At 45.0% G+C, this 12,922-nt stretch overlaps 1 protein-coding gene across 1 annotated transcript in view; it reads right to left on the reverse strand.

Moving 5' to 3' along the window:
- Tmem132d (transmembrane protein 132D) overlaps positions 1–12,922 on the reverse strand; it is a 623,079-nt gene that overhangs the window by 327,745 nt on the left and 282,412 nt on the right. Inside the window, exon 3 of the mRNA XM_052755497.1 lies at positions 5,102–5,248. Coding sequence (XP_052611457.1) covers positions 5,102–5,248 — 147 coding nt within the window. The remainder of the gene's footprint in view (positions 1–5,101; positions 5,249–12,922) is intronic.

The raw sequence follows: 12,922 nt of genomic DNA on the forward strand, positions 1-12,922 counted from the left end.
AGCATCCTCCTCCAAGGTTTGGTTTCCATTTCAGGTTCCTGATTGAGTTCCTGCCCTGGCTCCCCTCAATGATGGACTGTGACCTGAGACGTGTAAGCCAAATAAATCTTTTCCTCCCCAAGTTGCTTTTGGTCATGGTGTTTATCACAGAAAATGAGAACATTAATCTTAACAAATACAGTTTGATATGTGTCTGTCAGGTCTCACTTTAGCACAGCTTCACAAATTCAAACACAGCTATCTATATCTAAAATACAAATTAAACATCAATTACCTCTTTTTTGCAGCTCATTCTATCACTTAAAATATATTTGTTTTAAAATGAAACACATTACCTACAGTAAGTGGAAAATCAGTATTGCATGGAATAAATATAAGATCATTATGAGCAAGATTGATTTCTTGTGATGCATGCCTGCCTGTCTACAAGATGTCATCAAGAAACCAAGGCTTTAAAGACACACAGTCCCCTAAGACCAGAAAGCTAGCTGAGCATGAGCCAAAGAGTGAGCCAATGAATAGCATTTCTCGTATTCTCTCTCTCTCTCTCTCTCTCTCTCTCTCTCTCTCTCTCTCTCTCTCTCTCTCTCTCTTGGAGGTGAACACCTCTCCAGGCTTCAGCCATGCTAGGGAACTCAGAAGTATGCAGGCTGGTATCGTTCAAGTTTATTCAGACTTAAGTCTGTGTGCCAAGAACATCATTTGCAGATTCACCATAGGAACCTCTGGGAAACCCCCGTCCATGAGAGAATTTTACACATCAGGCTTTGTACATATTTATCTAAGTCAGTGCCATGGACAGTGAGTCTCTGAAAATGCAGAATGGGATCTGGGGGCAGAGAGCAATTAGCTATTCTGCTGTGGTTTCAGGATCCAAGAAGGCAAATCAAAGCAGATCTGATCGCCGAGATAACAGCATTAAGATGAGACTCTCAGCAAACAAACTTCTTCAAACAAGGAATATGAACTTGAAGCCGATAAGAGATCTTCACTAACTCCCGCTGAGTTCATCGCTGATACGAAAGTGGCTCCTTACCCATGAAATTGCACCTGTCACAGCGACTTCACTTCATTAAGGCGGCTTCCTGATCCGAGCAAGATTATCAGCAACACACAATCTATGACTCTCCAGCTAATGAAGACTGCCTCTCCTGAGCTGCCAACAGCTGAGCTCCAAGTCCTAAGATATCTGAGAAATGGCCAGAGAGAAGGAAGGATTTATAAAGCCAAACAGCCCCTCAAGCCAAACCTACCAACATTATCAAAGCGTTAACTCAATGAAACCTTTTCCAATTATCCTCAAGAAACAAAGGACCTTGCCTCACTTCAGCATCACCTGAAATAATGGACCAAGGTTTCCCCTGATTCCACTCTGTGAAGACAGAAGTATAAAATGAAAGGTTTGGAAGGGGGTTAGTTAGAGATAACTATGGAAGATGCCAATAAATATGTGGTACCTAATAAAAATATCTATTTTCATTATGTACATTTTGCTAAGTAGAAAACAGACACAGAGTGGGCGGGGGGGGGAACCTCAGCCAAATGGTTCACTGTAGAAATTAATTCATATTCAACCTTTCCCAGGTCCCCAGCTCTGCCTGCAGGAGTCCCAGGTGTCAAGCTCCTCTGGAGTTTTTCTGGGACAGCATCTGCTCAGATAAGTATCCTTCTATGTTTTTCTTGAGTGGACATCTTTGAACTCATAAACCAGAGACCACTCCATAAGTATGCATTTAGACTTGTATCCTAATGCATGTGTGAACAGAGACAGTCTCATTCCAGACTTGATTAAAATTTATCAAGCAGTTATAGGCATTCTCCCACATGCCAGGCATTGCCACAGAAGTTGGGGACGTAGCTGCAAGCAAGACATGATTCTGACACCAAAGGAGCCTTTGGTCTAGGCTTCTTCATGAAGCTCCATCTGCAGACCTGTCACATTAGGACCCTAAACTGATGTGTGTGTGTGTGGGTGTGTGGGTGTGTTGCCATCCTATAGAAGGTGTACATTAACAAGTTGTACAAGCATATCACTAGCATGTCATAGACACATGTTTAATATACTGTGTCCTCACACTTATATAGGGTACTTCATACACAGGGTCATGCATGCTTTTATTTCCATTATCTGTCCACATAAATATGAACCAAGTGTTGAATAAGAAAAGTTCTCCAAATGGGTGGCATCATGACACTATATCCTTCAGAGAGAAATAGCTGAGTAGTCTATCCAGAGTCTTGTTTCTTAAAGGAGACATTGACAGAGGCACAGGACGGGAGCTGCTCCACACAGTATAGTGCTTAGAGATGGCCTGGAGATGCAATGCACTAGAAGGCTTAGTTTGTCAGAGCCAGAGCTGGGCAGCTTGTACAGGGCCTCCGTAAGAGCACTCTACTCTTCTCTTTTGTGCCCAAGAAGAACTCGGCCAAGTTTAATGGAAAAATACATAGCATAAACACAATAAAAGAAAACTTACGGCAGTTCAAATCTCATTGTATCCATGGACAGCATTACTGCTGCTTTCAATGAGTCATGGTAGATTGTAAACAATGGCACAAGGGAAAAATGGAAGTACATTGGCTGGGACCCTTTCCCCTTCTTGTCTCTCCTCTTGTGGTAGAGAATAAAAGCAATTATCTAGTAAAGCATCTAGCCATCCATTCTTCCATCATCTATCATCCATTCATGGTTTCACTCATTTATCCATTCACCTATCTGTCTGTCTGTCTATCTATCTATCATTCATTCATTCATCCTTTTACTCAGTCTTCCATTTATCCATCCATCCATCCATCCATCCATCCTCATCACCAGCAGAGATATCTTACCAGCCAAGTCCATTCGTCCATTATCCATCCATATATCCATCTATCCATCCTTCATCCTTCCATCTATCATCTATTTATCTAAATATGTACCATTTACTTTTCTTGTAATTGAGGCCAAATACCCCATAAGAAGCACCTTAAGGTGCAGTGGGATAATCCTTCTGTACACTGTGAATATGTATTACTCTCATTGGTTAAGAAAGAAGCTGATTGGCCTATAGCAAGGCAGGATAAAGTTAGACAAGACAATCAAACTGAGGATACTGGGATGAAGAAGGGCAGAGTCAGAGGAGTCGCCAGCCAGAAGCAGAAGGAGCAGGAGATGAACATGCCATGCTAATAAAGGTACTGCCACATGGCAGAGCATAAATAGGAAATATGGGTTAGTTTATGTGTAAGAGTTAACTAGTAACAAGCCTGAGCTATGGACCATGCATTTATAATTAATATAAGCCTGTGTGTGGTAATTTGGAAGAAGCTCTTGGGACGGAAAACTGCTTACATTAAGGGAGGAAGGACTTCTTTTGACTCCTAAGTAGGGAAACAGTACATCACAGTAGAAAAGGCAAGAGTGTGAGATGGGCTGGACATAGTGGCACATGTCCTTAGTCCCAGAACTTGAGAGACAGAGTGAGGCAGATATTTGAGTATAAGGCCAGCCTGGTCTACAAAGTGAGTTCCAAGACAGCCAGGGCTACACAGAGAAACCCTGTCTTGAAAAAACAAACAAATAAACAAACAAAAGTGTGAGGTGGGCAGGCACATTGCATCTGCAATCAGGAAGGAAAGAACAAGCAGGAAACAGAGTCTCAAGGCCCACCCCTAGTGATCTACTTCCTCCAGAACTTCCCACAACCTCCCAAACAGGCCACCAGCTGAAGACTCACCTGATCAAACAAATGAGCGAGCTTATGGGGGACATTTCACATCAAAACCACAATACCATCTATCTATTCATTGATAAGTCAATCCAGACTTCCATATCCACCAATCACTCTGTCTACCGTTATCCATTTTTACACACATCTGCCTATCTATCCCCCAGATGGCTATTGGCTACTTGACACAAAGTCACTTTACGTGAGGATGGTGCTCATTTTGCAAACTGGATCTCTCGCACGGGGACACTGGGCCAAGATCACATGTAAGACTCACAAGTCCCTCTGTGTCACCCACTCCTACCACGCAAACATTCAGGGCAGAGCTCAAACACCGACTTCCTCTTTTCTTTTCATTTTCTTTTCCAGTCAGGAAAAAAAAGGGTGGGACACAGACTGCTGTAGGTGACCCAGATTCCTCCAATTAACACCAGGTAAAGAAGCACAGAGACAGACGGAAGCCAAACGATCCCTGAATTGATTTCAAGTGCTTTTGGTAATGGGGGGGGGCAGGGTAATCAAACAAAACAGTAATAGCCACAAAGTGAGATTCATCACCTCCGTATCATGGGAAATTGATGTATTTTCCAAACACTGAGTTTTGAAACTGCACTCCAGGAACAATGGGCTACCTTCCTAGATTCATCCTTTGAATTTTTTTCTTTTTTTTTTTTTGCTCAATTTTTCAGTAATACGAAGATCCAGAAGAAATGTAAAGTGACAAAGAAAATGTATGTGACCAGACTAGGAATTCTCCGAAGCCCCAAATGAGGTTCCGGGAGAAAGGAATAAATCAAGAACTCCTAAGTCGCCAAGCCGTTCTTTGCCCAGCTGTGAATTGCCTGTTTCTAATTTGGTGGCTATCAGAGGCAGATCCGGGTTTTAATTTCTCCCTAGAGTGATTCACGATTGCCTGTAATTCCACAGCAGGTGGCTCACTGTTCCATCAGAAAGTGCCTGTGCACAAATACAATCACATGCGTTACGTTGACATCAGATCCGGAAAGGTGGGCTGCATGCACCCTGCCTGTAAAAGAATGAACGCTACCTTGTTTAACACATGTGGAAATACGGTCTAAGAGATACCCCACCATTCTGACACCTCTGATATGAACTAGAAAGAAGTGACAACTTCAATTACTGTTAGATGCCACTACATGGAGAGGTCCTTGCACATGATAACGTTTCTATGGCCCTATATAGGTTCTCTATGAACAGGACCCCCCCCCCCACCGCCCCCATCTGGAAGACTTCACCTATTTTACCCAGAGACATTAATGGCAGATTGCACACACCACATACAAATCACAATGAAGTCAGCTAGCAAACTTCGGAGCAATAGGAAGCCACCGAGGCAGAGAATCTGAGCATAGCACAGGCCAGGTAGGACTTACCTCTTCTCCGAGGCAACAGCTACCTTCTGACAAATGATGACAGCTGGTGCATACTTCCCAGTGTACTCCGAGCTCTGCTTGACATCCCAGAGGGAAGGGCTGCTGGCTCTCACCGCAATGATGCTCACTCCTTTCTTAACCTTGGCCCTGTGGGAGACAGGAAGTGAATGTTTCAGACAGCCCGGGGGAAGTCCCCAGGTCCAGGTCAGCAGTGGTACCAGGGATGTGGTGAAACATTTGCACCTGGTAGCCTTGCAGGTATGAGCTCGTGGGGAATTCGATTTAAACACAAATTTGCAACCACCTTCCTATCCATCTGTCTAGTCCCCCATCCCATCCCTCAGTTATCGCTGCTTTTACAGAAGGAGCTAGCGAAATGTGCTGGCCTTCAGCAAACATCTGTTACATATGGAAACAGAATGTCTCTATTAATTAAAACACAACACACAAAACAACAACAACAATAAAACCTACCTGAAATCCCTCATAGTGAGAAAACTGAATGGGAAACGGAAGTAAGCCAAATTTACAGAGGTAACATTCATAATAAGGGAGCATCTGCAGCGGCAGGGTCCTGAGCAGCAGACCTTATGAACACTAAGCACTACACCTGATTTTTCCCAGCAGTGTCTGAGTTCCACAGAGGAGAACTGAGGCTCAGACAGGTGAGGGGATGTTCATGGGTCCATGCATAGAGCTGCTAGGCTGAACAGGGCTAGCCAACTTCTACGTTTCTGTTCCTTCCTGACATTCTTATCATCTTTGTCACCATAACCACAGCCTCCACCATCATCATCATAGATGCAACCCATCTTCATCATCACCACTACAACCTCCATCATCATCATCATCATCATCATCATCATCATCATCATCACCACAATCTCCATGATCATCATCATCATCTCTTCTTCATCGCCACAACTCAGTCATCATGATCACCATGACAAAGCTTTCCTTCACCATCACCACCACATACTTCATCATTATCATCATCCATCACTACAATCCTAATCCTCGTCATCACCACCACAACCTCTCTCTTCATCCCCATTACCACAATGTCCATCTTGATCATCATCACCACCACAATCCCTGTCTTCTTCATTGTCACAAAGCCCTCTTCAACATCATCGGCAACACTACAGTATCTTCATTATCAACACAACCCCTACCGTCATCATCATCATCATCATCATCATCATCATCATCATCACTACATCCATCTTTATTACCATCACAACTACCATCTCTTTCATCATCCCACCATCCTCTTCATCGTCATCATAATCCTCTGTCCTATGAATTACTTTACCATCAGCTGGATGCTATTGCAAAGTCATTATGGCTCTATAACAGTTCATCCTCAAATACCCTGCTAGGTCAGTTGCCATGGGAAATCGTATCTCTTTCATGGCTCCAGAGTAGAGGAACAGGCCTTGAGCTGCAGGTAGGGCAACACTCTGGGCTCTCCCTGTTATCACTGTGAACTGCTGTTGGAGCTGATAAAACTAAATGTAACCATTTTTTTCTGCGACTCGCTCAGCGTTGGTTGGCTTGCTACCCAATGTCTACTCATGATTTAGCCAAGGTCATATTCACCAAGGCAGTTCACCTTCCATCTGAGACTCCATTTATCATCTCTCCCTCCCTTTCCCCTTCCCTCCATCATGGAAGGGGACCACATGGTCCCACGGGCTATTCTGCAAAGTACAAATACCCCTGCCCTTGCCCAGAAGCTGGATGATGGAGGCCCTCTTTGCACGCATGCCCTTATCTATTTCTAAGAAATTTCAAAAGAAAAAAAGCCTACATGCAATGGGAAAAGGCAAAAGGACAACACAGTAATTTTCACAGTTTGATTTACAAACTGCCTTGTAGATCTGAAGGAAGTGTGTGTTTCCCACTGTGTCTTCCCTTTCCTGTTGCTTGGGAGAGAAAATAAAGAGTTTAGAAGCTAAAGTCCCAAAGGGATGCTTGGAGGCATCTGTTCTCCTGGGGAGAAGATGGAAGTACTCGCAGCAGTCTGTGTCACATGCTCTGCCCAGTTCCTGTCGGCACCTCTGAAATCTTCAAGGAATGGGGCATAGAAGAAAATGGAGACATGCCTGTCCGTAACTATTTCTACTTCCGCTGGGGACAATTTTACACACACTCTGCAGGAGAGGACATGGGAGTCGCCATGCTCCAGGAAGGACATCAGGAAGACTGGCAGTGGCACTGGGAACAGGATCCTGGGAGAGTTCCCAGCATTCCTTAGCTGAGAAGAGTGGGACTCCTGGGTTTACACTATGCAGACACCATGATTCACAGGCAGCACCGGGTAACCTAGGAGGGCCGGGAGTGTTGGCAACTTGCCAGACAGAGGGCACCATGTGCCAAGTCCCCAGTAGAATCCTGCACTTCTGGGCTGAGGGACACCCCCTCCTTCGATGTTCAACCCTGCACACAACATTGCACAGCCATTTGTTTGGGGGGAGCTAGGGTCATGCTGTATGGCTTCACAGGATGAGGATTCTGGGAAGTTGTGCCTGGCTTCCTCTGGACACGGTCCTTTCCCCCTAAGTTGACTATAGTGTGTGTGCTTTTCGAGACATCAAGCTGAGCAGCACACACGACTACAGGGCCCTCTGAATCTTCCTAGTGACTTGTTGGACCTGGAGGTGGTTTTGAGAGCTGGGAGCTTCCTGCTGAAAGACTACACATCCCAGATACCCTTATGGTCTATATGAATCATTTCCTCCCTTATAAAGGTTACAGCCAGTTTCTTCCTGTGGGAATTCTCTCTCATCGACCCACATGACATGAGACTTACAGCCCATCCACACGTGTAGGTGAGATCTGAGATGAACCCCCACACTGTGTTTCAGTCAATAAACATAGTCCTGCCTAGAGGTCAGACTTGACTGTCCCCCCCTTTGGCCTTTTCCAGCTCCTTTAATCCTAATAATAATAATGCTCCCCCGCAGTACACACATTAGCCTATAACAACAGGGGGTATTGACCACTTAAGGATAGCCCTGGGTGCTAACACTAGTAGTTTTAGAAATGGATTGTAGTGTACAGCATTGCTTCCATGGGGGAAACGAATGTGCTTTGTGGGAGTTTTGTTTCTTCTGGTGTGAAGATGGGACCCAGTGCCTTAGGCATGCTTGACAAGCACTCTATCACCAGATGACATCCCCAGCCCATGTTTTGTATTTCAAATGACTATACGAGCAGATGTTTTGGATACATCATTCATACAGGTGAGGAGTTATGTACAAGGCTGTGTGCTCAGGATAATCTTCTAGCTAAATAAGTTTTGGCTTCTGCTTTGTACAACTCGACTAAAATTATAGGCAGCCAGGCATGCTGGTGAAGGGGCTGAGGAGATGGCTCAATGCAGAACGTACTTGCTGAGCAAGTGTGAGTTCGATCCACAGTGCCTACATAAAAGCTGGGCACAGAGGAAACCCTTGGAATTCCAGGGTTGGGGAAGAGGAGACAGGAAGATCACTGGGGCTTGCTTGCCAGCCAGTCTAAGCCAAATCAATGGGCTCCAGGTCTCTCTGCAATTTCAAAAGCAAGGTGAAATAAGTGCAGACTCCTGGGATGAGCGTGTGCCCTCCACGTGCTACTGTGCAGTGTTGCACACACACACACACACACAGATCTACTAGTGTAAAACTTCATTCACCGTGGACAGCTATTCTTTCGAGATATGTTAGAATGGATTATAGAGGCTGTCCCAATTACTGTGTGCTAGAATTCTATTGAACCAAATTTGCTTGAAATAAATAGGTCATCAGCCCGGCTTTGGCAATCTTTTTATTGTCTGGAAGGTGCTGGCACCTAGGCCTTTGCTGACATATAATGGGCTTATATTTTGCTTAGATTTGATTCCTAAGTAGGTCATTTAGAATTTGGATGATTGTTTCTCGGTGAGTGGTTTTTCCAATGTACAGGGTTCTTTATTTAACCCATGAATGACCTGAAGTTTCTATAGCCACTGTGGTTTTGAAGAGGAAATTCTTTCTAAGATTTACCGTAGAACACTGGATTTGCCTCTTTCGAGAACAGACTTTCCTGAGAACACACACACACACACACACACACACACACACACACACAGCCCGAGAATCTGACACGGAGTGGGAAAGAGATGTTTGTGTGGTAGAGGCCCATGCCATGTGTGAGTATTACCTACAAACATCTGCAAGGTTGGCTACCTGCTCCTTGGAGATGGATCCATAGTGTTTAGCAAACACGGCGAGCCTGCATTAATCATTATGACACAAGTGGTGGCATGTGGGAGCCCATGGCAGGCATGTAGCATGAATCTTAACAGTTCTTATTCATAAAAAGAAACTCAGAGCCTGGTATTGGGGTGAATGCTAGAAGATCAGAGAAGCAGAACAAGCCACAGCTTCCTCATCTCGACAGTTCGTCAGCTGATCCTGTTTCCTCAGACTGGAAACTTCTGTGTCCTCATCCCAATGGCTCTCAGTTGAAATGCTGCTAGAAGCCTGAAAGCTTAACCAGCCAAATGCTTCTAGTTTCTGGTCCTCACACCTTATATATCTTTCTGCTTCCTGCCTCACTCCCTGGGATTAAAGGCTCACTTTCTGGGATTAAAGGCGTGAGTCACCATGTCTGGCTGTTTCCAATGTGGCCTTGAACTCACAGAGATCCAGAGGGATTTTCCACCTCTGAAATGCTAGGATTAAAGGTGTGAGTGCCACCATTTTCTAGCCTCTGTATCTAGTGGCTATCTGTTCTCTGACCCCAGATAAATTTATTAGGGTGCACAATATTTGGGGGAACACACCACCACCACACAGGCAGTGCTTAGAACCTGTGGAGATCGGCATTACTGGGTCTGAACCAAATGCTAGTTCCATTTTTGTTTATGACAAGCGGGTTCCTTACAGTCATTAATGGAAGTTTATAACCCACTTGTGGTTCCATAAATACAGGTTACCCTGACAGCCTCATTACCAGAGATAAACACAGCACTTGATTTCCGAAGACACTTTATCGTAGATTTACATTTAATAACACATCCACCATGGTGAGAGTGGAAAAGCCATAATTTTCCCTAGAGTATGCCCATGCGGTGAAGGCTGATAGAGATAAAACCTGCTTGGGGTTAGGGGATGGTGTGCTTTTAAAATGTACTAGAATGAGCTGTGAAGTCTACATACATGCGCTATGTATGATGTTTATATTATGTACATAGCATATGCACAATTTATACCCACAGCCTCAAGCACAGGACTCAGGAACTTACCTGAAATAGCCAGGACTAGCTGGCAGCCTGGACACTGAACCGAGAGGCATAGTGGCTGTGTTTGTGCCTCCACCTATCCCTCCACATCCCAGCCTCTGACTCTGGGTAATGCTTAGCAGCCTGCCCTCTGGCAATGTTGAACTCGATCCTAGATCCTAGATTCTACATTCAGGGTATCTGTCCACCACCTTGTGAAGGAGGTTGACAGTTAACCCAAGCCAACCTACCCAAAAGCTCTCTCCTGGGAATTTACGAAGCACTGTACCCTGGTAACCCCCCTATTTCTCTCCCTCCCTGCCACCTTGCTTCTTTCTCTCTAGTCTCTGACATTAACATATGTAAATGAGACATTCATTATCATATGCAAATGATCATTTAGCCTCAAAATATGCAAATGATCCAGGATCCAGGCCATTGAGGTCAACACACACAAACAGTCCTCTAGTATTAACATATGCAAACTGTCCCCTAATACCGTATACAGGTTGTCCCTTGCATTAACATATGCAAATGAGCCTGTAGCATTGACATAGGCAAATGATCTCCTAGCACTACCATATGTGACAGGCCCCAGGCATTAACATATGCAAATGACCCCTGCATTAATATGCAAATTATTCCCAAGCACTATCATGTACAAATAGCCCCTGTCCTTCATATATACAAATTCACCTGATATTAGCTTATGCAAATATTTCTAAATCTAGCTCTCTCAGGCTGTCCTTTAGACTATGAAATAGCCACCAGCCTCCCATCCAGTGCCTTTTAAAACGGGACCAGAGGTGATTACTTCATCTGCCATAAGGCTGACTGAGGTGCTGTCTGAGACCCCTAAAATAGGCTTGCTTTGGAATAAGACACTGCATTTCTCTGCTGTAGCAGCTCACAGCTGGCCTCCTTGGTGATGGGGCTCTGATCCACTCAGATACTCAAGGATCAGAGCAGATCCTGTTCCCGCTATTTCCAGGCCATGGTTTGCAGCACCTCTGCCTTGAGCGCCCCAGCCATTGGGAGGAAAGGAGTGGCCAAGAACGGGCAGGACAGAAGGACAAACTCAGGTGCGCTCACAGTTTACTGAAAGCAATTGACTGTCTTGGCCACATATGGTTACAGGTGCAAAGGCTTCTGGGAAGCCAGTCCTCACCTGGCTACTGAACCTGCCTGCAGTGATTCCCAAGGAGAGCTAGGATTCCCACCTCAGTTAAACGTGTCCCGCATCCTAGAGACCCATGGGCAGAGCTAAATCCCCCTGCACCATCGCACACAGGTCCACTACTACAGAGAAGCCCCACGTGAACAGCCACCAGTGAGCATTCAGTGCAGGCACATTTATGAATGGTTTGACACATGAGTTATTAAAAGTGCCTGCATGCTCAAGAAAAGAGGTGCCCCAAAAAACGGAAGTTAAAAGAGATGAAAGAGAAATAAATTGGACTCAAAAGGAGAAATTTGAATATCTTTGCTCCTTGTGAGGTTTATTTAAAATCTGTGAGGGCACATATATCTGACAGAATGGAGAAGAGAAAAAATGGAGAAAACTGGGACAAAGAAGCACGGGGTGGGGTGAGACTTTGGTGGAAGTTTAGTGCATACAGAGTGCAGAGCATGAGAGGAAAACCTTGGGTGGTCAGTACAGTATATGTGTCCAGAGGAATGTTCTGGAACTAGAAACGATCACTTGCCAAGCCGAGATGAACAGCCTACCATTGTCCGTAATCCACAACCTGCTCTAGGATTCCCTGGAATCCAACAGTGGGAGGAAGGAATGGGCCTCCGGGATGTCTCCTGGTCAAGAGGGAAGGCTTGCTGGGAGCATCCTTTCTTGAGTTCCAAAGGAGAAAAACTTGTCCAGAGCCTCATCTCCCAGGGCGCCAAGTCCTGCTAACCACCAGCACCCATCACCCACAGCTGCATGAGGCTCTCCTGTCTGCAAAGCAGCAGGAATGCTCACAGCTGGACACCAAACATGGGATGGATGCTGCACACGCCTCCTGATCAATATAGGAGAACACACATCCATTCCTCAGTTCAAAGACCAGTCAATATCATGCTGAATTTTTGGAAATGTTTCCTGTCGCTTGTTTTCTCTCATTAACTGTGGCCAAGAATAAAATAATTCCCATTTTCTGAGGGGTAATAGCCAGGTACCCCGTTGATAATCAGTCTACTTCTAATTTCTGAGAGATCTGACTACATCGCTTCCCCTGAAGTCTATACATCACATAATGTTCAGTCCTAGCTCTGTCTTGACACTGGTCAACAGGCATGAGCCTTCCCAGACACCACTGTCCATCCTGTGAGAGTAATGCCCCCATGTTCCCATGGAGTGGCACAGAACCAGACCTTAGGCTGTAGAGATAGTCTTTACTAAGCCTCTTCCATCCTGACTCTGAGACAGCGGTGGTTTGAAAGAGAAATCTCCGCAACAGGTTCAGGTAATTGGCCCTGTTTGAGGAGGCTAAGGAACCTCTAGAAGGTAGAGCCTTGTTGGGGAAAATATTTCACCGGGGGTGGGTTTTGAGAGCATCTAGCCTTCCAAGTCCATCTCT

The sequence above is a fragment of the Peromyscus californicus genome, unplaced genomic scaffold (genome assembly GCF_007827085.1).
Source record: "Peromyscus californicus insignis strain IS unplaced genomic scaffold, ASM782708v3 Scaffold_2__1_contigs__length_46816999, whole genome shotgun sequence".
Classification (NCBI taxonomy): Eukaryota; Metazoa; Chordata; class Mammalia; order Rodentia; family Cricetidae; genus Peromyscus; species Peromyscus californicus.